At 47.7% G+C, this 26,641-nt stretch overlaps 1 protein-coding gene across 2 annotated transcripts in view; it reads right to left on the bottom strand.

The window, feature by feature from the left end:
* The window catches only part of ELMO1 (engulfment and cell motility 1), a 1,412,865-nt gene that overhangs the window by 619,657 nt on the left and 766,567 nt on the right, over window positions 1-26,641 (bottom strand). For both annotated transcript variants that reach the window (XM_078688215.1, XM_078688216.1), the window contains one exon: window positions 1,551-1,659. In XM_078688215.1, coding sequence (XP_078544341.1) covers window positions 1,551-1,659 — 109 coding nt within the window. The remainder of the gene's footprint in view (window positions 1-1,550; window positions 1,660-26,641) is intronic.

Below are 26,641 nucleotides of genomic sequence, written 5' to 3'. Positions count from 1 at the left end.
CCTTGGTGTGTGCATCTCTTTGTTGCCCAGCTGCGGTTGTGCCCGCTACGTGCAGGGTATACATTAAAAAAAAGAATAAAATAAAGAGATACAATAGGATGTGAATGGGAGTTGTGTGGGTTACAGGTGTGTGAATGGGTTACTTCCAAATAATATAAATGCTGGAACACCCAGCTCTATCACCGATAGGCCTTCAGTCAATTTTAGGAAAACCTTCCATTACATCTTTGACACTAACTAGTAAAATTGAGAAAAATTGAATGATTACGGCTGTGTCAGCTTATTTCCTGCTGTCCAGACCTTTAGATAATACTGCCTTAGTGGAATAACCTTAAAAAAATGTTCAAAAACACATTATTGGAAACATTATTCGTCATTTTCTCAGTATGGATTTTCTCTAATGGAGATAAATTCCTCTGGAAAGGAAGGGACAGGCCATGTATTGTGGCCTGTGTGAGAAACAGGGACAGAGAGAGCGAGGAAAGCCTTCTGAGTGTGAGGGCATGAGCCAGCGTGAGTGAGCGAGTGCACTTGTCTTTGCAAGAAGGGCCAGAGGCTCGCTGGAGCAAATGACTGAACGACAAACAACATTTGATGTTCCGTTTAAAGCATAATCGAACCTCATGATTTTTGCATGGCGCTGCTGACCCTATTCTACCAACTTTACTTTGTTAATGAGCAGTGGAAGCTCAGCCATGTGAAGAGCTATTAGGGCAGAACAATCAATGATTAAAGGTTAATTGGAGTCTCGACAAGCGCAAAACGAGGCACAATCAGCGAGCCAAGGAATGCTACTGAGAAACAATTCGCTGCAAAAGCTTGGAAGAACCAGAAAAACACATTTGTATATGTAGAAGTGAACTATGGCCGTAGCCTATTTTATTTTAAAGAGATACATATTCTAAGGAGGAGTGGATTAGTGGCTACACTACTGGCTTTAGGATATGATTTTGAATCCTAGCCCTGCCACTTGACTGAAAAATGTGTGATTTTGGGCAAATAAGTTAAGCTACCTGTACCTTAAAATGGAAAGTAATGAAAAATATAATGTAGGGAAACTTCCTTTCGGACGAAGCTGGAATCACGAAGTGCCGACAATAGAACGAACGCGGCATAAGCACGCATTGGTTCAGTACGCAAGTCATAACGACTTGCTTTGGGGGGTGGGCGGGCGCATTGGTGGAATGGTGTTGGGTTTAAAGTCCAACACCGTCCCTTCTTATACAGACTGGAGTAGAAATAGTAAATTAAACTATTCCAACATCAAGCACCCCACAAGGCAAATCATTAAAACGACTTGCGTGCTGAACAAATGCCTCTTAAAGACACGTTCATGTTAAAGACGACGTTCTGAACGCACGCGGCCAAAAAGCATGAGGAATACCGTCATACATTCATCCTTGTACAATTTAAAGGTATTAATCCTCAGCTGTCTTGTAAATCTCCATGCATCCTCCCGTTAATGTATAGCACACCTTTTATAACCAGCTATGCTTGTGCTATATTAATACCAAATACATACGTACATAGGTAAAAGAGTAACAACTTACGCAGTTCTCCTACTTTAAGGATTTCACAGAGCATCTTCGTCAGCTCGATACTACTCCGACCAAAGGGGCACTCATGCTTATCCTCCCGACTGCTGTTTTCCAGAACAATCTGTGGACACAAAACAGACATATTTACAACCGGGAAGGGCGTGGTAAAGGATGCAAATATGATTTGAAACAGAGAAGGATTGAAGCAATAGGAGTTTGCCATTTGAAGCTGAGAAGCAGGATATTGTAACGAGTTTGAAAGTTTCCCTATATCACAAATACACCAGGGGGTATAAAAAGGCCTAGAATGGCTGCTGCAATGCTGCTATCAAGCACACCATGTGCTGTATGCAGGACAAGCATAACAACCACTTTGCTGGTATGATGACGTTCTTGTACATTAACAGTAGCACTTTAACTACCTGACAGAATATTCGAGTGGCACTGAAAGCTCTGCAGTGACTATTCACAAAATGTATATGTAAAGGAAGAAAAAAAGCGTGGGCGCTAATATACACAGATATTCTTCAAGATGAATTCTAGGACACATTATTAAATCAAGTCATGTTAAAAACAAGGATAAGAGACCCCAGCAAAGATCCAGGCGGGCAGGAAACAGGCCACAGTTACAGGCTAAACACTGACCCTCGAGATGGCTCAATTATATGCATGATATATAAATGTATCTGATATATTCAAAACCTACATTGACAAGGCCATCCATTGCCTATGTTGAATGTTACTGATACTTGGTGCTGACTGCCCTGAATTTGAATGACCTAATTTTAATTCTATAAATTAAATCGGTGAAATAGTCAATAAAAATACATAAAGAAATGTTACCGACCCCAGAGGAAACAAAAAAGCAGATACTGCTGTTGCCAACTATCCAGAAACATCACTCCTTTCTGACAAAGTATGGGATCACCCTAAAACGTGCCCTACATGTTACTATGTCTTTTTTTACTGGTAACTGTGTTATGTTATTGGGTTTCTTATACCACCGCATGCCTAGCTTAAAATCGTCATTTTGGGCTGGTCTACAAGCTAACTCGACAACCACTGGCAAAGCCAACGGGTGTAGCCTACGAGACCTATTGGCTTTGTCAATGGTCCTTTAGACACGCTGTAGAGCTTCCCCGATGCTGGGCAGTAAAGCTAAACAGGAAATAAAGCCCATCAAGCAGTCAACTGCGTCATTTTGTAGCAACGAGCACAGTGCTGGGTCGGAAAATAAAAATAAAATAAATGCATGACGCATTTCTATTAAGCACAGCGGGTGGGAGGCAGATCTGAGAGCGTGGGTGGGGGGAGCAATGAGGGGGTGTTAAGAGGGAGAAGCAACAATGACAGAGGAGGAGGCATGAGTGGTGGAAGCGAAACAGAGGGCGGGGGACGGAAACAACACAGACGGCAGGATGGGGAGAAGAAACAGCAGGCAAAATAGCAACATGGAGCAGGTGGGGAAGAAGCACACAGGTGATAAAGCAAAGAGAGGAGATCACAAGAGTGAGCGCAATGTGGCGGGGAGCAGAGAGAAGCACACGGGTGACAGTGAGCAACACGGAGTGCAGGGGAAGAGAAGTAAACAAGGGAGGCAGCTAGAAAACACATGCACTCTTGTGGTGTATGCAACCGAAAAGTAACCAGCATTGTAAATGCAATAGGTCTCGCATTTGTTTGAGTTAGAGCTACTGGCATTGTAAATGACAATGTCTTTTACCTATGTGGTATGGAGTGTATGTATGTGGTGTGTAGTGGAATTATGTGGGTTGGATTGGAATTGTTAGTTGTGGAATTATGGGGCGTTGAGTTTTGTGGAGTGGATTTGTGGAGTGGATTTGTGTGGCATGGTGTTCAGTGGGATTATGTATAGTAAATATGTGGACTGAGTGTACTGGAATTATGTGGAGTGGGATTGTGTATTATGGAGTGTAATTATGTAGAATGGTATTTTGTGTTGTGGAGTGGTAGGCAGTGGAGTTTAATTATGTGATGTGCTGTTGAATTTTGTGGCATGATGTGGAATTCTGTGGTGTCAATTTGATATATGTGGCGTGATGTGTAATTGTGTTGTTGAGTTGAATTATGTGGTTTGGTTTTGAATTATGTGGTGTGGAGTGGAAATGTGTGGAGCTGAATTTGTGTTCTGTGGAACTGTGTGGATAGCTTTGCCAATATGCTTTTCATTTTGTTGTATATTTGTGTGGTTGCTATTTGTTATGTTTATACCTATTTGTTGTACAGGGGTGTTGATTCACGTGCACCACAAACGTGAGAGAAAATTCCCAAATGAGGATTCATTAAAGAGACCATCACATCGCAACCAGACAGTATACAATGTCTTGTTCCCACTCTACAAACCATGGTGGCGCGGTCTGTTGATTTTGAAATGAATAAAACAGTGTTTAAGAACTCACTATACAATATAATTAAATAATATCTGGGCCCATGCTATTCTTATAGCTTTCCGTGGCCTACAATAGCCTAAATTGAAGGTGAGCGATGTTTAGAAGCTGTCTTGGTACTGTAACTGGCAGCGCTGGTGGGGACAATGGGCCTGCAAGCTGCAGTGGCCCCCTGAGAACTTACCTACCTGGCACTTCCTATTTTACAAATAAAGCTGGTCCCCCATTAAATTTAGGTCTCAGGCTGGTGCCGGCCATTAGTAAATCTTTGCCTTTGTCTGTCTGCGTGCGAGATCACGCGACCTCTGCTGCACCCATTTGATGAAAAGCAGCGAGACTCCCAAGACTTTCGATGCCGCTTGGTGCAAACAACCTCTAATTCACCTCAAGATTTAGCGATCAAATAACGAGGCAGGCGCTGGATTTGGAAGGTGAAGAACAGCTTTATTTCTCTAGAGGAGAACACATCGCTTCGGACACCGGGGCTATCGTCAGGAGGTGCTCTAACAACTTCTCCGCTGCTCAGTCTTTTATACACATTTCAGTTAGTTTATTGGTGGTCAAACATCCTTGGAATTCCTGCCTCCAGCAGGTTCCCACACAGACCCAGCAGCTGTCGTCGTCCCCCTCCCAAATCTAACAGGTGATTGCTATCTTGCAGCTGGACATTCCGACAGGATCTAAAAGTGTGTGGGATCGGTCAGATCTGAGGGTTCGTACTATTGATTAAATCAGGCTTCTTTGTTAGTGCTACAAGTCCTGCCGTGTGGGGGCAATGAACTATGTCTGCAGGGGTCGGTTAGTGCCTGAGACCGGATTGAGCAGATAGGTGCCGTCAGGGAGGTTATCAGGAGGCCTTGCTCATGTGCAGAGGATGAAAGGACAAATGGGTTTAGGGCGGGAAGTGGCTCCGGGGCTTTGTCACGAGGACAAGGTTTTATAACCCCAGTATGTTTGGTCATGCTTAGTCAGGGTGCTGGGGATGATTGCGAGGTCAGGGTGAATCATAGGTGACTAGCGGTGAATGAAATGGCTGCGATATCTAAAATGGTTGCTGCTTACGCGCTTGCGGAGGCCTTCGCTAAGCAAGATGGCACCGGCAATGTTCATATTTTCCGTTTATATTTTACACATTAATGGAGGGGTGGGCCCGCTGTCGGCCATCACGGCAAGGGCTGTCCATTATATAATTATCTGGCGGGACAGGCACTTACCATCAGGCATGCTGTGCTGTCTGCGAAGAGCTAGGGCTGGTAATCTTCACAGAGCGCAGGAGTACAGATGAGGCATTTAACTGGACTTTAAACCCCACCTACTAAAAAAGTTGAATATCTCTTTCTAGTACCTGTATTCCACACATAGTACCTGCAGATACAAGTTTATACACGAATAATAACACATGTCCACACTTGTGCTGGATTTTTACATCATAATTGTTAACCCCATTTTGTAAATGGGAGAGTAAAAAGCTGGTGTGGCTGCAAGAGAACTTAACCTGGCACCTTGAAATTACCCACAATTTCCTCAGTAGCAGCATTAATTTATGAGTTATCTCAATGCAATATCTGCTGGTCAAGGATATCAGGTAGTAATATAGCTTAGGGGGTTAAGGCGCTGAGTGCTGAAATCTTTGTGAATGCAGCAGGTCTAAACCAGTGAGATAAAACTTTTAACTCATGTGCCTGTTGTGGAGCACTGTGTGTAATTGCGTGTTACATGCTTAAACAGGTCTTTTTGGGGCTTGGCACGACATTGTTATGTTCAGATCAGTGTTGCGGCCAAACTGATGTCCTCAGTTGCCCCCTTTCTCTCACCTTGGCTCGACTTCCCCTGTCATTAAGGGTGATTATCATCAGCAGCCATGGAAGGGGAATGTAAGGGTGTGGCAGGGTTTAGGAACAGGCAATGGTGGACTCTTCAACTAGGGGGATCTATATAGAGACCTGAGTGTATTAACGTACAACCATTAAACAAGCGAAAAAAGAGGAAGAGGTGTTAAGGCTGAGGTTTGAGAGAGCACAATAGGAGGCCTTGATAGAGGCAGGGGTGTAACAAAGGCCCCCGCAGCCCTCGCGGTGTGGGGGTCCCGAGCTCCTTGGGGCCCCTTCAGCCCAGTACCCTGTCAGCAGAGCTCCTGAGTGTAGTCGGAGGGGACCCCCTTCATGCACATAGCAGGTGGGCCCCCTCAAGTTCAGTTACGCCACTGGATAGAGGGACCTTGTTTGTAGGCGAGCTGTTTGTTTTGGCACTAGGGTTTGGAGGCCAGGCCCAGGTGGTGATCGGCTTGATATGTTGCTGTCAGATAAACAAAAGCGGCCACCTGGCGCCAGGATCTCTGCTATGTGCTGCTGTTCGGGGCAGCAGGTCTCCATGGCATGGATAACACACACTGTGATTTGCATATGAAAAGAGAGACTAGGCCAAACCAAAATGAAAATATAGTGCACTCACCACTTGGTTTTAAACACAACATGGCGCGTAATGAAAACAAAAGTACTGCTTCAGCCAAAAATGGGAGCCCATTTCTTAACGTTATGAGCTATTTTAGGGAAGAACTTTGATACATGCTTCAAAGGTGCTAGCATGTACGGGGCATGTTTATAATTTATATTAACCCCTTCGCTGCTAGGCCACCCCCCACCCTTGTGCTTTTTTTGGGGGTAGTTTGCACTTAGGCCCCTGTACATTTTTGTCCACAAAAGGTATCCATGCCAAATTTGGGTCCTATTCTTCCAACATCTTGAGGATTCTTAAGGTACTCAGGGTTTGTGGATTTCCCTGGAGGGGACTGAAAAATTGGCCAAAATACAGCTATTTTTAGTTTTATTTTAGGAAAAATGGGAAAAAGTGCTGAAGAAGAAAGAGTGTTTTTTTCCCCTGCAAAAGGTATCAACAAAGGGTTTGTGGTGCTACAATCACCATCTTCACAGCTTTCAAAACAAGCAGGCTTTTGTCAGAAAACTAAAATGTTCTACACAGTTTTTGCATTTTACTGGGGCATAGCCTATTTGTTATGCTTTAAACCTCCTTCCAGTTAGTTGGTAGAAATAAGTGTGAAGGCAATAATGGATCCTAGAGAACTATACATTTCTGAAAAGTAGACAAAATTCTGAATTCAGAAAAGGGTCATTTGTGTAGATACTTTGAGCTCTTTCAATAGAAACTAACAATTGAAATAAACAAAATATTGGAATTGAGTTGGAAAAAACAGCCATTTGTGCCATCATTTTCACCTGTATCTTCTTTTAAGTATGGCAAATGTTTGAAAGTTGGTAATAACACCACTACTTTTCTGTGTTCCCCTAAGTCGTCGAATAAAAATGGTACCTCACTTGTGTGGGTAGGTCTAGTACCTATGACCGGAAACGGCCCAAAACACAAAGTGAACACGTCACATTTTTTCAGTGAAAACTGACACTTTCCCGCAATGTGCTGTAGGTTTTGGAACCTATCTCTGCCAGCACTCAAGGAAACCTACCAAACCTATACAACTCCTTTGAATGCCTTTCGGTCAGCCTCAATTCGCCGAACCACTGTCCACTTCAATGCCTTCTCCTCTACCATCCTCCGGGCAACTCCTCCGAATTTGGCGCTCAGCTAACGGACCTGATCACACAAACCGCTCTGGATAGCGACTTCAGAATAATTCTTGGCGACCTCAACATAAGATGGAATGTAACTAAAAACCCATTCATCCAATCTCTCACCTCCCTTCTACATGACTACGATTTAACCCAGCACTGCACAGAGGAAACCCACCATAGAGGAGCAATCCTTGATGCAATCATCGTGGATAAAAAGACAATCTCGATCGACCATATCACCCCGGTGGACTGGTTGGCTCATCACGCTATTCTCTTCCATATCAATCATTCGGTTCTGTCCCTCCCACCTACTCAAACCTCCCCCAAGTGGGTCAGAAACTTTGAGAATTCCTCCCGATAAGCTAGAAGAGGGACTTAGCTCACTCCTCTCAAACTCAACAGAACTCCTCTCCACCACGGAACTCACCTCGCGGTACCACGCCAACCTGGAGCTCGTCCTAGACCAGCTGGCACCGCGGAAACTAAAAAAAACAAGAAGCATCCCCTCCAGATCCTGGTTCTCCACAGACATCAACGATGAAAGAAGACACCTACGATCCATGGTAAGATCCTGGAGGACCAACCCCACCTCCCTCAACAGGGACCAACTCAAGGCAACTCGTAAAATCTACTACAACCATATCAAGAAAAAAAAGTCGTCCTTCTTCTGCTCCGCTCTGGACAATGCTAAAAACCGCCCTAAAGAACTCTTCAACATCATCAGGAACCAAACATCCATTCCTGTGATAGACAACAGGGTAGCTTCCAAATCTCTATGTGACGAATTTGCCATCTTTTTCAACGAAAAAATTGCCAAAATCGATCGCTCACTCTGCGCTATGCCCTCAGCCATTCCCTCCGCAACTACCCTAATCAGGCCAGCAACCTCAGCCATTCGCTGGTCCTCCTTCCGGCTTATCCAGGCTGAAGTGATAAGCAATCTCATAGCCACCACCAATCCCTCATCCCACTCCCTTGATCAGCTTCCCCCGAGAATAACAAAAGACCTGAAGCTCACTCTAGCCCCAACTTGGGCCAAGATCATCAACAGCTCTTTGAGCGAGGGCTCCATCCCTGACTGCCTTAAAATAGGTCAAGTCACTCCACTCCTAAAAAAACCCGGCCTGGACCACAAGGACATGAATAACTTCAGACCAGTTTCGAACCTTCCACTCTTATCGAAAATTCTGGAAAAATGCGTGCTGTCTCAGCTTTCCCAGCACCTAGAAAGCACGAATCTTCTCGACCCACACCAATCAGGGTTTAGAAAAGGCTGCAGCACAGAAACCGCAATCCTAAATGTCCTGGACGATCTTCACATGTCGCTCGACTCCAACCAATGTAGCCTTCTCATCCTCTTAGACCTTTTGGCAGCATTTGACACAGTGGACCATGCCCTGTTACTCAATGTCCTCAAGGAGAGAGCAGGCATTGAAAAGACGGTCCTGAAATGGTTCTCCTCCTTTCTCTTCAACCGCATCAAAGAATCAAAATCAAAAGCTGCGAATCGGACCCTCTCCCCATCACTAGAGGTGTACCTCAAGGGTCCGTACTCTCACCTCAACTCTTCAACATATACATGGAGCCCCTCACGTCAATTCTAAAGAAGTCCAACATCCCCTTCCACCTCTACGCGGATGACACACAACTCTACCTGGAAACCACTTCGATCGCAGACATCCACAAACTGAACTGCACACTCATTGAAGTCCAACATTGGCTCTCATCCAACAACCTCAAACTCAATGAAGGAAAAACCGAAGTGCTCCTCATCTCGAACACAGATGAAAACCCCCAAATCCTAGAATGGCTCAAAGCCTTAAACGCCCTGAATGTTCCACTTGTTCCTACCAACTCCGTAAAATCCCTAGGGATCACCCTTGACCCTAAACTGGACATGAAAGAACACATCTCAAAAACTGCCAAAAGTGCTTTCCTGAACCTGAAACTCCTCTACAAACTGAAACCCTTCCTCCCCTCGAAAGACCTGAAACAGGCCACTCAGGCTCTGGTACTCTCCAGAATTGACTATGGCATCGCTACGCTGACTGGATCAGCCAAATCTCACATGGGTCCTCTGACCTCTACCCTCAACGCCGCAGCAAGAATGGTCACAGGAACCAGGAAATACGAACACATCTCCCCGGCTCTTAAGGATCTGAAGTGGCTCCCTATTGTCCAACGAGCCAGTTTCTGCACAGCTTGCCTCACTCACAAAGCCCTGCATACAGGCAAACCTGAATATCTGGCCAACAAGCTCAAAAAGGCCGGTCAATCTAGGAACCTCAGAAGCTCCAACACGCTCCTACTCATTCCTCTGAAATCCCAGAAACACAAAACATCCAGCAAATCCTTTGCGGGCAATGCTCCCAAGATCTGGAACGCCACCCCCCCACATATCAGAACGACCGCCTCCTTCCCGAAATTCAAGATGTTACTCAAAGCCCTCTTCCTTGAGCGCTCTGGATAGTAGTATGATCTCTACGTCTGACTTTTAAAGCCCATTTTCTCTGCGGTCCAAGAGCCGGATGACTCGCTTTTGACTCTATCCTGTTTCTGCGCTCCTGTTAATATTGTAAAGTCTTTCTCTTCACCCATGTGCTCCCTGCTCTGTTCTCCTTCCTCACTGCCTCTCTAATGCCTTTTTGTACATGTTGTGAAGCGCTCTGATACCTTCGGGTCCAGCTAGCACTATACAAAACTTTAATAAATAAATATATATACATTTATTTTTAAAATAGATGTCCAGGGAAATCGAGGATGGGGTGACTTGTGTGGCTCTCACCAGGTTCTGTTACCCGGAATCCCTTGCAAACCTCAAACTTTTGCAACAAAAAAAAACATTTTCCTCACATTTCTGAAATGGAAAGTTGTGTTTTTTAATGGGAGCAACAAACTTCCACCTACCCAGCAGTCCCACAAATCTCCCAATAAAATGTTACCTCACTTGTGAGGGTAGGTCTAGTGCCCATAACAGGAAACGGCCCAAACGTACTATGGAGACTTCAAAATTATTGATTACAAAAAGACCTTGTTTTGCGCGGGAGTCACCTGCGTTTTTGATCCCGGGCTCTAGGAAAACCTACCAATACCAGACATTTCTGAAAACTAGACACCCGGGGGAGTCCAGGGAGGTGTGACTTGCTCAGATCCCCCAACCTTTTCCTACCTGGAAATCCCCGCAAACCTCACATTTAGCTGAAAGGTCAAATTGTTCTCACATTTCTTTGTAGGAAAGTTGTGAGATCACTGGGCTGACACAAATTTCCCACCACCCAGCGTTCCTCCAGGGCTCCCGATAAAAATGGTACCTCACTTGTGTGGGTGGGCCAAGTACCTGCTACAGGCAAGGGCCCAAAATGTATTATGGAGACATCAAAATGATCTATCACAAAACGACCTGGTTTTGCAAGGGGGCACCTGCGTTTTTGGTCTCGGGCTTGGCGGCCACAAAGAGAAACCTATCAAACCCACACATTACTAAAAACTAGACACCCACTAGAATCCAGGGATGTGTGGCTTGCGTAGATCCCCCAACAGTTTCCTACCCAGAATCCCCTGCAAACCTCAAATTTAGCTAAAAAGATATATTTTCTGAAACAAAGGGAATTTAGACAGACACACAAAGGAACTAATGGGGAGTGAGGGGTGTAATTGATACACCTAGAGGAGATACAGTATGAGAAAGAGCATGACTCGCAGAGCAGCGCATGCTCTGCTAGGCTGGTCCTAAAAAAGTAGTGCTTGAAAAGCAAGCAGTGGAAGCATAGAAGCCATGGGCGGGAGAAACAAGGTTGACAGCCTGGGAAACGAAAAAGAAGTAGGCAAATGAGAAGGACAGTAAACCTAACCAATGGTAAGCAACAGACGTGCCCTCAAGCGCCTGTATGTTCGTGGTAAGCCCATTATATGTCTTTCGCCACCAGACAGCGGCACTGTCTGGTAGACTCGACCTACAAATGAGACTGCAGCTCATTCAGAACGGAAGCATATACTAGGGCAATAACAATGACATTTCTTCCCCAATTCTGGACCAACTGCTCCAGCTGCCTCTTAAATTGCAGACTGATTTGAAATTATTACATATGCTCCACAGGGTGATTTGAACCGGTGGCGAACATATTCATTTAATACATATTTGTAATATTGTTCAATCACATCTCTTTGCTCTTCGGCTAGGCATTTTTTGAGACACAAAACTGTAAAAACTACAGCCTCACCTCTTTGGAAAGTCATGCATGGAGGTTTAGAGGAATTTCGTTTTTGTAAGGGCCTTTGAGAATCAAAATTTAACTTCATCTTCAAGCTTTTATGCTGGCTTCACACTCCTCCTTCTGAAGAAGCCAGCTGAATGCAAGCAGCACAATGCAACCAACCACTTAATAAACCACACTTTAACTAACTAGATGGTGGTTTAAGTATAATGAAAATATGTGCTAAAATAAACATACATTGAGATTCAAAGCTGTACCCACTTTTATATCAGCAAAGGGTTAATGAACAAAATTCAACTGTTGTCCAGAACTGTTATATTAATATAAGCAATGTCGAAAACTGAATACCAATAAGCTACTATACAAGTAATAAATTATGGCATCTGGAAGCTTTCCATGGCCTGAAACCTGGGAAAACTCCGGGCCTGGAAGGCCTTCCCCTTGAGTGTTACTCATCCTTCTGTGATATGTAACTTCATCAATCAATCAAGCAATCATATCATTTGTAAAGCGCACTACTCACCCGTGAGGGTCTCAAGGCGCTGGGGTGGGGAATGCTGCTACTGTTCGAAAAGCCAGGTCTTGAGGAGTTTTCTGAAGGTCTGCAGGTCTGCCGTAGGTGGATGGGGAGGGTGTTCCAGGTCTTGGCGGCAAGGTGGGAGAACGTTATGCCGCCGGAGGTCGCTCTTCGGAAGCGGGGGACTGTGGCGAGGGAGAGGTCGGCAGAGCGGAGCTGGCGGGTGGGGGTGTAGAAGCGGAGTCGTCTGTTGAGGTACGTTGGTCCGGTGTTGGGGAGTGCCTTGTGTGTGTGTGGGTGAGGAGCTCGAAGGTTATCCTCTTGTTGACTGGGAGCCAGTGCAGGTCTACTCAGGTGGGGTGTGATGTGGCTGCGGCGAGAGATGTCGAGGATCAGGCATGCAGAGGCGTTCTGGATGCGTTGGAGCCATCTCAGGAGTTTGGCTGAGGCTCCTGCATAGAGGGTGTTTCCGTAGTCCAACCTGCTGCTGACTAGGGCCTGGGTGACAGTTCTTCTCGTTTCAGTGGGGATCCACTTGTAGATCCTGTGGAGCATGCGGAGGGTGTTGAAGCAGGAGGAGGAGACCACGTTGACCTGTTTAGTCATGAAGACAGTGGAGTTGAGGATGACCCCTAGGATGTGTGTGTGGTCGGTGGGTGTTGGAGCGGTTCCCAGTGCGCTCTGCCACCAGGAGTCGTACCAGGCCAAAGGGGTGGATCTGAGGATGAGGACCTCCGTCTTGTATGAGTTAAGCTTCAGTCGTCTGTTCCTCATCCATTCGGCGACGGCCTTCATTCCTTCGTGAAGGTTGGTTTTGGCGGTGTGGGGGTCTTTGGTGAGGGAGAGAATCAGCTGGGTGTCATCGGCATAGGAGATGATGTTGAGGTTGTGCCGACAGGTGACATGGGCGAGTGGTGCCATGTAGATGGTAAACAGAGTAGGGCTGAGGGATGAGCCCTGGGGTACGCTGCAGATGATCTCGGTGGCTTCGGAGTGGAAGGGGGGAAGGCGGACGCTCTGTTTCTGCCGGAGAGGAAGGAGGTGGTCCAGTCCAGGGCCTTCTCTTGGATCCCGGCATTGTGGAGGTGTGTTCGTAGTGTGTGGTGGCAGACCATGTCGAAGGCGGCTGACAGGTCCAGGAGGACGAGGGCAGCCGTTTCTCCGTTGTCCAGCAGGGACTTGATGTCATCGGTGGCGGCGATGAGGGCAGTCTCGGTGCTGTGGTTGCTGCGGAACCAGGACTGGGAAGGGTCCATGATGTTGTTCTCGTTGAGGTAGCGGGTCAGTTGTTCATTGACGGTCTTCTCGATGACCTTTGCAGGGAACGGGAGCAGGGAGATGGGCCGAAAGTTCTTGAGGTCCTTGGGGTCCGCCTTGGGTTTCTTGAATAAGGCGTTGATCTTGGCATGCTTCCAGCTCTCCGGGAAGGCTGCTGTCTCGAAGGAGGTGTTGATGACTTTCCGGAGATGGGGTGCGATGGATTTGCTGGCTTTGTTGAAGATGTGGTGTGAGCATGGGTCTGACAGAGATCCGCACGGGATGATGTTCATGATCTTGATGGTGTCGTCGTTGATGTTGGTCCAGGAGAGCAGGCGGTTGGTGCGGATGGTGGTCGTGGGGGCAGAGGTCTCAGTGGTTGTCGGGCGGTCATGGCTTTGAAGCTGTCATGGATGTCTGCGATCTTGCGGTGGAGGAAGGTGGACAGCGAGTCGCGCAGGTCTCGCGAGGGTGGGACGTCATTGGTGTTGGAGCTGGGGTTGGAGAGTTCCTTCACGATGTTGAAGAGCTCTTTGCTGTTGTGCGCTTTGTTGTCTAGGCGGTCTTTGAAGGAGGCCCTCTTGGCGGATCTGATGAGGTGATGGTGTCTGCGGGTGGCGTACTTGTGGGCTGCGTGGCTGCCGGGGTTCGGTGTTCGTTCACGGAGCCAGATCTTCTCCAGCTTTCGGCAGGTTTGCTTGGAGGCCTGGAGGTCTTCAGTGAACGAGCTGGCTTTCTTGTTGGTGTGACTGTTGGAGGGTTTCTTGATCGGGGCAAGGGTGTTGGCACAGTCATTGATCCACTGTCTGAGGTTGCAGGCAGCGGTGTCGGGGTCGGTGGGGTCGGCAGGTGGGCTCTGGGCAAGGGTGGTGGTTAGCTGGTCTTCGGTGACTTTGCTCCAGCAGCGGCGAGGCATCTGTTGGGTGCGGTGGTGCATGGTGGGTTTCTTGAAGGTGAAGTGGATGCAGCGATGGTCGGTCCAGTGGAGTTCGGTGGTGTGGTTGAAGGAGACATGGGGGCTTGCAGAGAAGACGGGGTCAAGCCTGTGACCGGCGTAGTGGGTGGGTGTTGTGACGAGTTGTCTGAGTCCGAGATTGGCTAGGTTGTTGATCAGGGTGGTGGAGTTGGTGTCCTTGTTGTTCTCGAGGTCGAAGTTCAGGTCGGTGTGGATCTGAAAGTGCAGGTGTTCGGCGGTGATGAGGGTGTCGTCGGTGTTGGTCGAGACTCTGAGAGTGTTCCTGTTGATGATGGCGATTCCTCCTCCTGCTCCGTTGGTGCGGTCCCTGCGGGTGATCTTGTAGCCTTACGGGACCCTATGGCTATGTCGGGTGCCGAGGCGGGGTTCAGCCAGGTCTCCGTCAGGAAGGCGATGTCTGGGGACGTTGAGTCAAGTAGGTCCCAGAGTTCAACAGCGTGTTTGCGGGCGGAGCGGGTGTTGAGAAGGATGCATCTGAGGTGGTTGGGTTCTTTCCTGGTGGGGCTCATGGTGGAGCGGATGCTTGTGAAGCTGCAGTTCCGGCAGGTGAAAGCTCCATGGGTGCGCTTCGGGGCGGCCAGGAAGCAGGTGTGTGATCGTCCGATGTTGAGTGCGTGGAGGGTTCTGGCACCGTAGCAGTGTCGGGCGTCGTGGCGTTCGCGGGGTCCAGGGGTCCTGGCTCTGGGCGCGGTCCAGGCGTGGACGGGCGCAGACAGGCTTGCCTTGGGCGCGCCTTCGGCGCACCAGCGGCGTGCCCGCTGCGGGTGGCCGCTGCGCAGCCTCCATATGAGGGGATATGGGAGGGAGGAGCAGGTGGGAGGCGGGAGCGGGGCGGCGAATTGGAATGCAGGGGGGCGGTGCCGCAGGGATGCAGCGGCTGGAAAAACGGGCCGGGCCATAGGAGAACTGGGCGCAGGAAGGAAAAATAAGTTTAGGCAAGAAAAATTCATGTGCTTCCACTTTATATGGAGGCACTACTGGCGCGGTCCTTTTCCCAGGAGCTCAACCTGGCAACTATTGTTGTCATCCCTAAGATGGACTAACTGTCCAAGTACTGTGAGTAGTACCGCCTCATTTCTTTAATTAATACCAATGTCAAACTCTTTGCAAAAATCCTAGTGACTCCGCTCCAGACGCTCATTGGGCCCCTATTCCGCCAGGACCAATGTGGTTTTATGCCTGGCCATAGTACGAGACACTCTATACGGCGCCCACAGGCTGCTCACACCAACATGGACAGACTTCCTCCTGACACTGCTTTACTATTTGTCGATTTTGAAGAGAGTTCGAGCAGTGGATTGTGGATACTTACAGACGGTGCTTGACGGATGGGGTTAGTGCCCTGTTCCGGAAGACGGCCTCTCTCCTCTATTCACACCCGACGGCTCAGGTCATGATTAATGAGGTGCTGTCTGAATCATTTTCAATACAGCATGGAACCCATCAAGGCTGCCCCCTCTACCCCCTTCTGTTTGTCTTGCCATGGATGGAGCCCCTGGCGAAGTTAATCAGAAGAAGGGCTGGAGGTAGGAGGAAGCCCCAGAGGACAGGATTGCATTATAATTAGATGACGTACTCCTATATGTTGCAGACCCCAGTACTTTGAGCCTGTGGGCCATAGAGCTTCTTCAATTGTATGAGGAGGCCTCCGGCTAAACAAAGAGAAGTCACTATTGATGCCACTTTGGAAAGACAATGCATCGAGCGCCTGACAGATTGGTATCTCCATCCATGGTCTTAGTTTCAAATACCTGAGAATCCACATTACCACAATGCCCGTACAGGCCCACGTTCTTAACCTAACATCCCTTATAAAAAACCTAAAAGCAGTCTAACGGCCTGACAAACCTTCCTGCTTACACTACTAGGCAGGGGTGCCCTGATTAAAAATGGTGCTGCTTCGCTTTTTATACACACAACAGAACTTCCCACATTACATCCCTGACACCTTGTTAAGCGCGGTGGCGGCACTGATACACTCATTTCTTTGGTGGGGTTGTCACCCTAGGATTGCCCATCCTAAATGCCGCCTCTAGTATTGGGCATGCCATCTTTTTGTTATAAATGACAGGTTGAGACGATCTTGCATACATGCTGGAGCTTGGCGGACTGGGTCTGGATGGGGTGATGCATTTTCTTTGGTGGCCGACCACTCCCTCTTGCAATCCCGGAGGTTACTAGGGTAATATTTTTGATATGGCGGGAGCCCTCAGTTTCATGTGATGGGATGGCCACCTAACGGACCAGACCCCTCTCTGGCGAGGTTGCTGGCTAGAACAACTGAGAGAGCGCAAACTGATATAAATATATGAGTACATCACACTTACCTTTAGAGAGCATAATTCATGAAGAGAAATGCCATGAGTGCTAATAGTATATGAAATTATATTCTAAATGTATAGCTAATATAGAGATTTAAGTAGAAGTGGAACTAATACAGAAATGTGTGACATTATATGATTTTAGTAGATGTGATTATTTTGAATCTATGTCGTGTAGCTGTTAACATATAAGATGGTCTGTGGTAAAACGCAGAACGTGGTAGGCCTCAGGGCCAGAGCTGGAGCTAAAAGGGAAGGTGTTTCTTTTCACGACACAGATTGTTTAACGTTTTTGGTCATTGCATTAATGGGCCATGATTTAGAGTAATGTTTCCTAAATAATAGAATAAGAGTTTTAACATGCTTTAATTAAATGAAGAAATTGAATGCTATAATCATAATGTGAAATATTGTAGGCCTGAAATGTTTTAGCAGTGATTTACACGTACATGTCTGGGCTGAGAAATGTTGCAAGCCTTTTTTAGAAGTCTATGAGAGTTGGGTTCTTGGCGGCAGATATCTGTCTGCAACAGGAAAGGGGGGATCCAATTATAAGTGAATGAATAGAGGCCTGTTCAGTAGACGGCCCAGACATGGAGGAGGGTTCTGGAATGTTTAAGGGGTATCAGCGGGCCGGAGAAGAGACTGAGAAGCAAGGTCAACTCTAACGTCTGAGGCCCAATACAAAGCATCATGGAAAAAGCCTGAAGTTGCACCACGTGAGAGGCGTTTCGCAAGGGGCGTCTCAAATGTTGTTGACTGTTTTGTATTAGGGACAGCACCCCTGGGTGGAGTTAGAGCAGAGACCTGAGGACCCTTTAGAGAGCGGATGGGTAGGCAGTGAGGGGTCATGACTGGAGAACTTTAGGTTTTCACCAAGAGACTTAGAGTGGGTGACTTCCCTTGGGGGTCATTCATTGCTGACACCTTTGTTAGGTTGGGATTTGGTTAAGTAGGGATACCATCTAGAACAGGGTAGGGACGCCTAACCTGTGTTTGTTTTCCTCCAACCTAAATGAAGGAGAGATATGCGTCTATGCTGATAGCTTTGCTATTTTTAGAACTTGTGTTAGTGATTTCTGTTGCTCGTCTGAGGGCTTTTCGAGAGCACATGTATGTAATTGGACCTGTGTATCTCGTGAATCTCATTCTGAGATGTTTGTATTTGCAGCTCATTATATCTTTACAATAAACTTTTGAAACCTAGAAGTTGTCCGTGATCTTTGAGAGTAGAGTCCTTTCTTGGGTGAACTAATTTGCAGATAGGTGTACTGTTTCCTTCCAAGACAGGCAATAAAGGTTCAGTCGACCAGATCGAGGTTTGGATCAATAGATATAAGGTATTGATCAAAATCTCGCCCTTTCAGTTGGTAGCAGAGGATGGTTGCCTTCTTGAGGACGGTGACCTAGGCCAGGTTAGCTTACCCCAAGGCCCCTAGAAATCGATGATCGGAAGAACAGCCCGCAGATGAAGATCCGGATGACGTGAGACAGAAAAAGCAGCAGTATCGGTCGAGAGTGAGTATAAAGGGTTATGCGTGTTAGATTGCGGTGTTTTGTATTGTATCTATGTTGTAATGTCTGGCGGAGTTGAATGTCTGTAGAGTGACTGTGGAACAGGTTGTGAGCGCGCGCAACCGGTGGAAATCTTAAGTTCAAGGAGAGCTTAAGTGGTTCGGGTGTATCGGACACCCAGAGTAATTGTCAACTAGTGTGAAGGGGGTCATGAGGTACCATTGATCACCCGAGAGACCGAGATAGGGGGAACGTAAGAGTGAGTGCGTGAGTAACGGACGCTGGTCGGAAGTTACTGTGTGTGTAAGTAACCTATCAGAGAGACGATAGACATCTCGTCAGTTGTGTTGACAATTACAGATAGACTGTGGACGTACAGTCGAGAGAAGTGACCGCTTGGTCGGAAGTAGTCATTTTTCAGTGTATGAATGGGACGCATGCATAACCGGGAGACGAGTTGAGAAAGGAGGGGTGCTGCTGCGAAGCGGAGAAAAGAGACGTCAGGTGGTGTCGCGCAGTGATTGGCTGACCGGAGAAAGACCGCGCTGTGATAGGCCAGCTAGCGAACACGTCATACAGGGTCGCGACGTGATTGGCCAACAGGAGAAAGACCGCGCTGTGATAGGCCAAGCTAGCAAAGCCGCGACAGGATTGGTGGATTGTCATCAGGAAGTAAACAGAGTAGCGAGGCTGGATTTTGTGCGCATAATTATGAAGTGTTTTAAATGGTTGAAAGCGCTGTTTAAAAAAGAGAAGCGGGGATCGTATGAAGGGGAAGAAGCCCCGCCGGAGGGTACACCAGCTCGTTATATGGCAGTAAATGTTGGGTTGCATACGATCCTTTGGATATCAGAGTGGAGTAAGATTACTGAAGGAAACGAGGAACTGACGTTCCCGAAGTACGGGACGTTCAGATTAGAGGTGTTACATCGATTGAAATCAGTCATGACCTCAAAGAGACCCTTGCCTAGACCAACCCAGTTTGAAGCCCTTGAGGCATGGCTTAGGGCAGCGCATGAAAGGAATATGAACAGACGACAAGAAAGGGTGAAACGCTCGGTAAGGGCAGTACAGGATGCCAGGTGGGATGCGGATGCTAAAAGATGGAGAGTGCATAATTTGGAAATAAATAAACTGTACCCAGTGTTAGAGGCGCCAGTAAATAAAAGCCCCCTAGAAGAAGATGATGAGAGCGAAACAGAGGACAGCCTGATAAACAGATTACTGACAGACAGGCCACCCCCGTATAATAGAGCAGGGGGAGAGGTCGAGAATACTGAAGGAGAAAGGGGGGGCAATGCAGGAGAGCATAGACCGCTTCCCAGTTCAGAGTGGGATCCTGAGTCAAAGAAAGAGTTGCTCCAGCCTAGTCAGGTGCAACAGGTAGTCGGTAGGTTTGTGGTACAAAGAGCGCCGGAAACGGAAAGCGCCACATCCTACCCATTACCAGATGCACTACAGGTACCTGTTACCATAGGTCCTATAATATCGATATATGACCAGGAGAGAGCAAAAGGGGAAGAACGGAAACGGAAAGACAGAGAAAGAGCAGAACAGGCAAAGAGGAACGATACCACTAATTCCCCAAGTCAGATGCCGATACCCAGAGAGTGGAGCACCCCGATGCACACAGCAGGGGACCCAGGAGGAGATCCTGGGGGCCCTAGATGGCCAATGGATCTGAGGGGATCTGGACGAAAATCCTTTCAAGAGCTAAATGAGTACATGAAGCAGTGGGATGAGGCAGTGAAGGCTCAAAAGTGCATCAATGCTGCAGAAGCAGAAAGGGAAAGTCAGGACAGCAGAGCACGAACTCACTGCGGGGCTGGAGAGAGTAGCCCGGAGTGGGACTGTAGAGGGAGTAGGGGAGTCACCCATTGGGCCCGGAATGGAGGTAGAACAGACCTGGAAAACGGGGGCCCAGGGAGTGGAGGGGTGGCGTGCCCAATACTCAGTGAAGGGGAGAGGAGAGCGCAAGAGTACAGGAACAGCTTTAAGTGTCCACACTGTGTGCCTGGCACCAGAGAACAGAATGGGAGTTGTGAGAGGTCGCACCATAGTCCCTGTGATAACAGAAATGAGCGCAGCCCAGGGAATATGGGGAACCAGGAAGGATCGTATCGGATACTGAGCGATACGAGGCAAAGGGAGTGTAGCGACCAGAGGGAAAATAACAGAGAGATGTGCGGTGAGAGGAGAGAAGAAGACGAGAGTAGGCAGAGAGAGAGTAGGGATAAAAGGCCCGTGTTCCATCACCTTCCAAGATTGGATGGCCGAGCATGGGACCTGGAGAGATGGGAGCAAGGGAGGCCACCCATTAATTCTCCTGAGCCCAAACGCAGAGCTCGAAGTTGGGATGGTAGGGAGACCAGTGAGCCCCCTTCGAAAGACATATTGCGAGCTGAGATAAAAGCCAAGAGACTTGATGTCTCCAGCTTAAGGTCAGATCTGGATGACATGGTAGATGGTACCCTGCCTTTAGAAAGAATGGAAATGTATGAACAGGATGAAATACTGTATATGGCAAAGGACATCACACGAAAGGCGAGAGCAGTCCATGAGAAGTTAGTCGAACTAGCAGGCAAATATATGGTGGACTTGTCAAGAACCAAAGCATTACAGGGTAACCACAGGCTACATTACTCAGATCGAGATCTAGATGAGAGGAGAACGATTGGGCTGAAAACACACATAAGGGAACTGATTACTGGAATAAGGACATGGAGGGCACTAGATAAATGGGAAGAGAGGTGGTCCAAGAAAGGGACCGGTAGAAGAAGCATGATTGGTATAACACCAGGACAGCAGGGAATAGAAGCTTACCCTTTGCGTGAAGTTGCCAATGGGAGCTATGTACATGTCCCTTGGAGTAGGGGAGATTTAGCTGCTTTTACCACATCTTTCCCCAAGTTACGAGAGAGCCCCGTGGAGTGGTACAAGCAAGTCGAGAGGTTTGTAAAGATCTCAAAAGTCCTATGGATAGATCTGAACACGCTGTTTGACATTGTAGTACCAGGAGATCTGTGGACAGCATGCAAGGTTAGCGCTGAGTGGCCCACAACGGAGCCAGAGAGAGATGCTAGGACTAATGGGCCGTCCGAGATCGTGATGGCAAAATTCGAGAGAGTGATGACTTGGCTGAAAGAGAAGGTGCCAATGCAAGACATAGATTGGGTCAGAATAGACAGAACAAGACAGGAACCCAAAGAGACAGTCCATGAATATTACGAGAGATTGCTGAAGGCGTTTAAACAGTATAGCGGCTTGGATGTAATGGATCCAAAGGACATAGGGCAATTCGTGTCCAAGTTCGTCCTGGGACTGAGACCGGATATTAGTTTAATGATTCAGCAACACTCGATTTGTTGGCAAAGTAGACCCCTAGATGAAATACTGAGATATGCCAGGTACTGCTGTGATGAGGTAGACTCCAAGGCTAAGAAACTAAAAGAGAAGCTGATGGTGGTACAATTGCAGGCAGCAGGAAAGGGGGGACCGCAACAACAGCAGCAAGGGACAGGTACAGGAGGTAAGAAGCAGTACAGTCAGAACAAGGGTAATGAGGAGAGTACTACCTTCAGACCCAGAGTAGACATAGCTACCTTGAAGAAAACGACTAGGTGCCACCAGTGCAATGAGTTGGGGCATTGGAAACGCGAGTGCCCTTACAATGTAGAGATCGGAGAGCAAGAGATAGAGGAGGAAGAGGTCCAGAGCGCACCTATGAGAGGGGCGACGCCATACCAAGGAAAGGTGCTCAAAGGGGGGGGGGCTCCTCCCCGAGCCCAGTTCCCGCAACCTCCTCGAGTAGGGAGTATGGGTAAGACCTATAGACAAATGCCCCTGTTTGTGGAAGGTGAAGAGTGCTATTATGTGGACCCATTAACCGGACAGAGAGTGGAAAGAGAAGACTGCACCCTTGGGGCAGCCTTAGAGGTAGATCAGAGGGGACCCTATGTTGAAGCAGAAGTAGCAGGGTGCCCTACGACATTTCTGGTGGACACAGGAGCCACTAGATCCACGATCAGATCAGCTGCAGTTCCAGACCTGCCCATGTCTGGAGAGACCATACAGGTGGTAGGGGTCGCAAACAGGAGAATAACCAGCCAATTGACAGAACCGGTACAGGTGAAAATAGGGAAGTACAGCGATGAACACCAATTTGTGGTTTGCGATTCAAGCCCTGTGTGTCTGCTAGGAAGAGACCTGTTGTGCAAATTGAATTGTACTATATATTGTACACCTCAGGGAGTGGAGGTATTGACTAATGATGATGATGCAGATTTCAAAGTTGCAAACTCAAGAATATGTGTGGAGCTGTACCCTACTTTGACAGTAGACGAGCTTCCCTGGGATTTGAGAGAGACAGTGGCATCAGAGGTATGGGATTTCACTGGGGAAGAGATTGGATTGGTCAAAGGGGTGGACCCAGTGAAAATTGTAGTGAAACCGCATGCTGAGTTCCCAAGAACACCCCAATATAAATTGACTCCAGAAACGATTGCAGGCATAAAACCCGTGATCGAGTCCATGATTAAACAGGGAATACTGAAAGAAATCGTGGGTAGTCCATGTAACTCCCCGATTATGGGTCTGCAGAAACCAAATGGGAAATTTCGGATAGTACAGGACCTTCGAAAGATTAATAACATAGTCGTTTCATGTTGTCCAGTGGTACCGAATCCATCAGTGATACTGTTTCAGATTCCATTCCAAGCTGAGTGGTTCACTGTGATCGATCTTTGTCAGGCTTTCTTTTCGATCCCTTTGGACGAAGATAGCCATTTTCTTTTTGCATTTAAGCTGGAAAATCGCGTCCTAACATGGTGTCGTATCCCTCAGGGGTATACAGAGAGTCCATCGATCTTTAACCAGCTTCTGAAGAAAAATCTTGAAAGTCTAGTGCTGCCCCAGAAGTCAGTTCTGGTCCAGTACATAGACGACCTCCTTGTGGCGTCAGACACAGAAGAAGCTTGCAGGGAAGACTCCATTGCTTTGTTAAATCACCTAGCTGCCAATGGGCATAAGGTATCCCCGGGAAAATTGCAGTACTGCCTGACAGAAGTGCAGTACTTGGGACACAGAATTGAGAAAGGCAAACGAAAAGTGTCACCAGATAGGATAGAGGCGATCATGAAAATGAATGCGCCTCAGACCCAGAGAGAGGTCAGGATGTTCCTAGGGATGGTGGGTTATTGCCGACAGTGGATCGTGAACTTTTCACTGAAAGCAAAACCTTTGCAAAAACTGACGCACAAGGAGGTGAGTGATCCGGTACCATGGGACAAAGACTGTTTGATGGCATTCTTACAGCTGAGAGAGGACCTGTGTCGTGCTCCGGCATTGGGAATGCCTGATTACAATAAACAATTCTTTCTTTACTGTTGTGAGAGAGAAGGTTGTGCGTTGTCTGTGTTGGTCCAAATCCATGGGAATGCCCGTAGACCAGTTGCTTATTTCTCAGCTACTTTAGACCCAGTAGCCGCAGCGTTGCCCGGATGTCTCAAATCCGTTGCTGCAACGGGTGTCAGCATTGAGAGATGTGAAAATATCGTCATGGGGCACCCGTTAGAGGTGTGCGTGCCACATTCTGTTGAACTGTTGATGACCAGGACCAAAACACAGCATCTGACCAATAGCAGGCTCACGCGCTATGAGCAAGTTATTCTTGCTGCAGAGAACGTGACCCTCAAGAGATGCTCTGTTTTGAACCCTGCTACCTTAATGCCACTTCCAAATGATATTGATGATGATGATGAATATACAGACCATGACTGTCTCGATGTGACTGAACTATGCACCAAACCCAGACCCGACATCGTAGATGAGCCACTGACCGACCCAGACGAAGTTTTCTTTGTCGATGGCTCATGTGTAAGAGACGAAGTTGGGCAGTTGAGAGCAGCTTATGCTGTTTGTACAATTGAAGGAGTTGTGGAAGCAGGGTGCCTGGAAGGAGTAAACTCCGCTCAGGTAGCCGAGATTATTGCCCTAACACGTGCTTGCTTAGCAGGCAATCAAATTCGAGTCACCATCTACACCGACAGCCAATACGGGTTTGGGGTAGTTCATGATTACGGGCAGTTATGGTCTCAAAGAGGGTTCATGACTTCTTCAGGCTCTCCCATTCGCAATGGAGAGTTTGTGCGCTTGTTGTTAGAAGCATTGCAATGTCCAGCAAGTATCGCAGTTGTAAAGTGCATCGCACATACCAAAAATGAGGACTTTGTTTCGAAAGGCAATAGATATGCTGATGAAGTTGCGCGGTATTGCGCAGAACAAGGTTACTCTTTCACAGAGGTGGATGTGGGTGGAATAAATGTGAGAACTGAATTAGCCATGATACTGGAAACTGTTGATACTTGGGATGAATTGTCAACCATGCAAGAAAATGCTCCTGATTCAGAAAAGGAAACATGGGAAAAGGCAGGATGTGTAATGGGTGAGACTCATTTTTGGGTCTCAGCAGACGGCAGAGCAGTGTTGCCCAATGAGATGGTGAGTCCAATGGCTAGACTCATACATGGTCCCGTACACTTAGGGAGAGATGCTATGCTGAGAGTGTTTAGACAGACTTGGTACAATCCTAAGTTTAGAATAGCAGCAGAAGCAGTGTGCCAGCGTTGTGTGACCTGCCAGCAGCTGAATGTAGGGAAAAGAACACCAGTTGCACTAAGTCACATAGGAAGGTCTGGAGGTCCATTCAACAGAATGCAGATAGATTTCATTGAAATGCCAAGATGCAACCGCCTTCGCTATGTCCTGGTGGTTGTTTGTGTGTTCTCCAGATGGGTTGAGGCATACCCTACACGTAGGTGCGACACCCTCACAGTGGCTAAGTTACTGCTTAGAGAACTTATCCCTCGGTTCGGGGTGCCGGCCTTTTTGGAATCAGATAGGGGAACACATTTTAACAGCGAGCTTGTGAAGATGATTTGTGTTGCACTGAATATAGACCAAAAGCTCCATTGCAGTTACCGACCAGAAGCCTCAGGAATTGTGGAACAAATTAATGGCACGATCAAGTCCAGAATAGCGAAAGTTTGCTCCTCAACGACCCTGAGTTGGCCTGATGCCCTGCCGTTGGTACTCATGAGCCTTCGTAGTACCCCAGACAGAAGAACAGGGTTGTCACCACATGAGGTGTTAATGGGGAGAGCAATGAGACTGCCATCTATTCCAGCTACTGCACTGTTAAATATCACAGATGATATGATCCTGGACTATTGTAAGGGGCTGTCTGACGCCATGCGTTCTGTGTCCCTTCAGGTGCAGGCTGCAGAGGTTCCAGCGTGCCAGGGCCCTTGCCATGACCTGTATCCTGGGGACTGGGTCCTGGTGAAGAAACATGTGAGAAGAAGCTGCTTGGATATTCGTTGGCGTGGGCCCTACCAGGTCATCCTGATCACAAGTACAGCTGTAAAGGTGGGAGGCCTGCCCAACTGGATACACGCGTCGCATACGAAAAGGGTTCCAGCACCTCTGGAAACAGCTCCTCTCTCGAATGGACGTCCAGCTGAGGACCAAGAAGCCATAGAGGGGGCTAGCCAAGCTGTAGAGGTGCCAGTGGAAGCAGGGAACGAGTCTGACCAAGCTGAGGACGGTCAGTACAACAGCGAAACAGAAGACGCTACAGAAGGAGAAGACAGCTGGGAGTACGAGTCAGACCCTGACAGGTCTGAAAGAGAGCGAGAACAGACCAGAAGGAGAAGGAGTAGAAGGGCACGTGGAGAAGCAAATTGGCCGCAAAGAAGAAGTTCTAGCCTGAGGTCAGCTCCAGAAGCAACCCTTCCTCCGATATCAGAAGACTCAGACCCAGAAGAAGGTGCTCAGGGCGCTGAGGCACCGAACCGAAGGAGGTCAAGAAGAGTGCGTGTGCCTAACAGAAGATACTCCACACCTGAGTGGACATATCTGGCGACAAATGTCTGTGAAACCGGAGACAGGGAGGATCCGAGCGGTGGTGGTGTCCAGTTCTGAGCCCATTATCACCGTGGAAATACAACTGTTGGTACCCGGTGTCGAACAAGAAGGATCACTAACATTCGTGCTCCCCAGACCACCCCGCCTCAGCAAGTTAAAACACATGTTTCTTACAGAATTGAAATTCCCCGACTTTGGTACCACGATAACAGCACATGAAGAGCATACTCTTCGCATGGAAATATTGAACTATGCTATTGAAGCTGCAACCACAAATCTAATAGTCGATTGTTAAAGGACTTTGTAAATAAAGCAAGCAGAAGAAAAGAAGATTACCTAGCGCCCAGGAAGCAGAGAATTTTAGGGAACCCCTTGAGTGGATGGAGAA

Source organism: Lissotriton helveticus, chromosome 4_1 (assembly GCF_964261635.1).
Source record: "Lissotriton helveticus chromosome 4_1, aLisHel1.1, whole genome shotgun sequence".
Classification (NCBI taxonomy): domain Eukaryota; kingdom Metazoa; phylum Chordata; class Amphibia; order Caudata; family Salamandridae; genus Lissotriton; species Lissotriton helveticus.
This window is presented reverse-complemented; position numbering and strand designations above follow the sequence as displayed.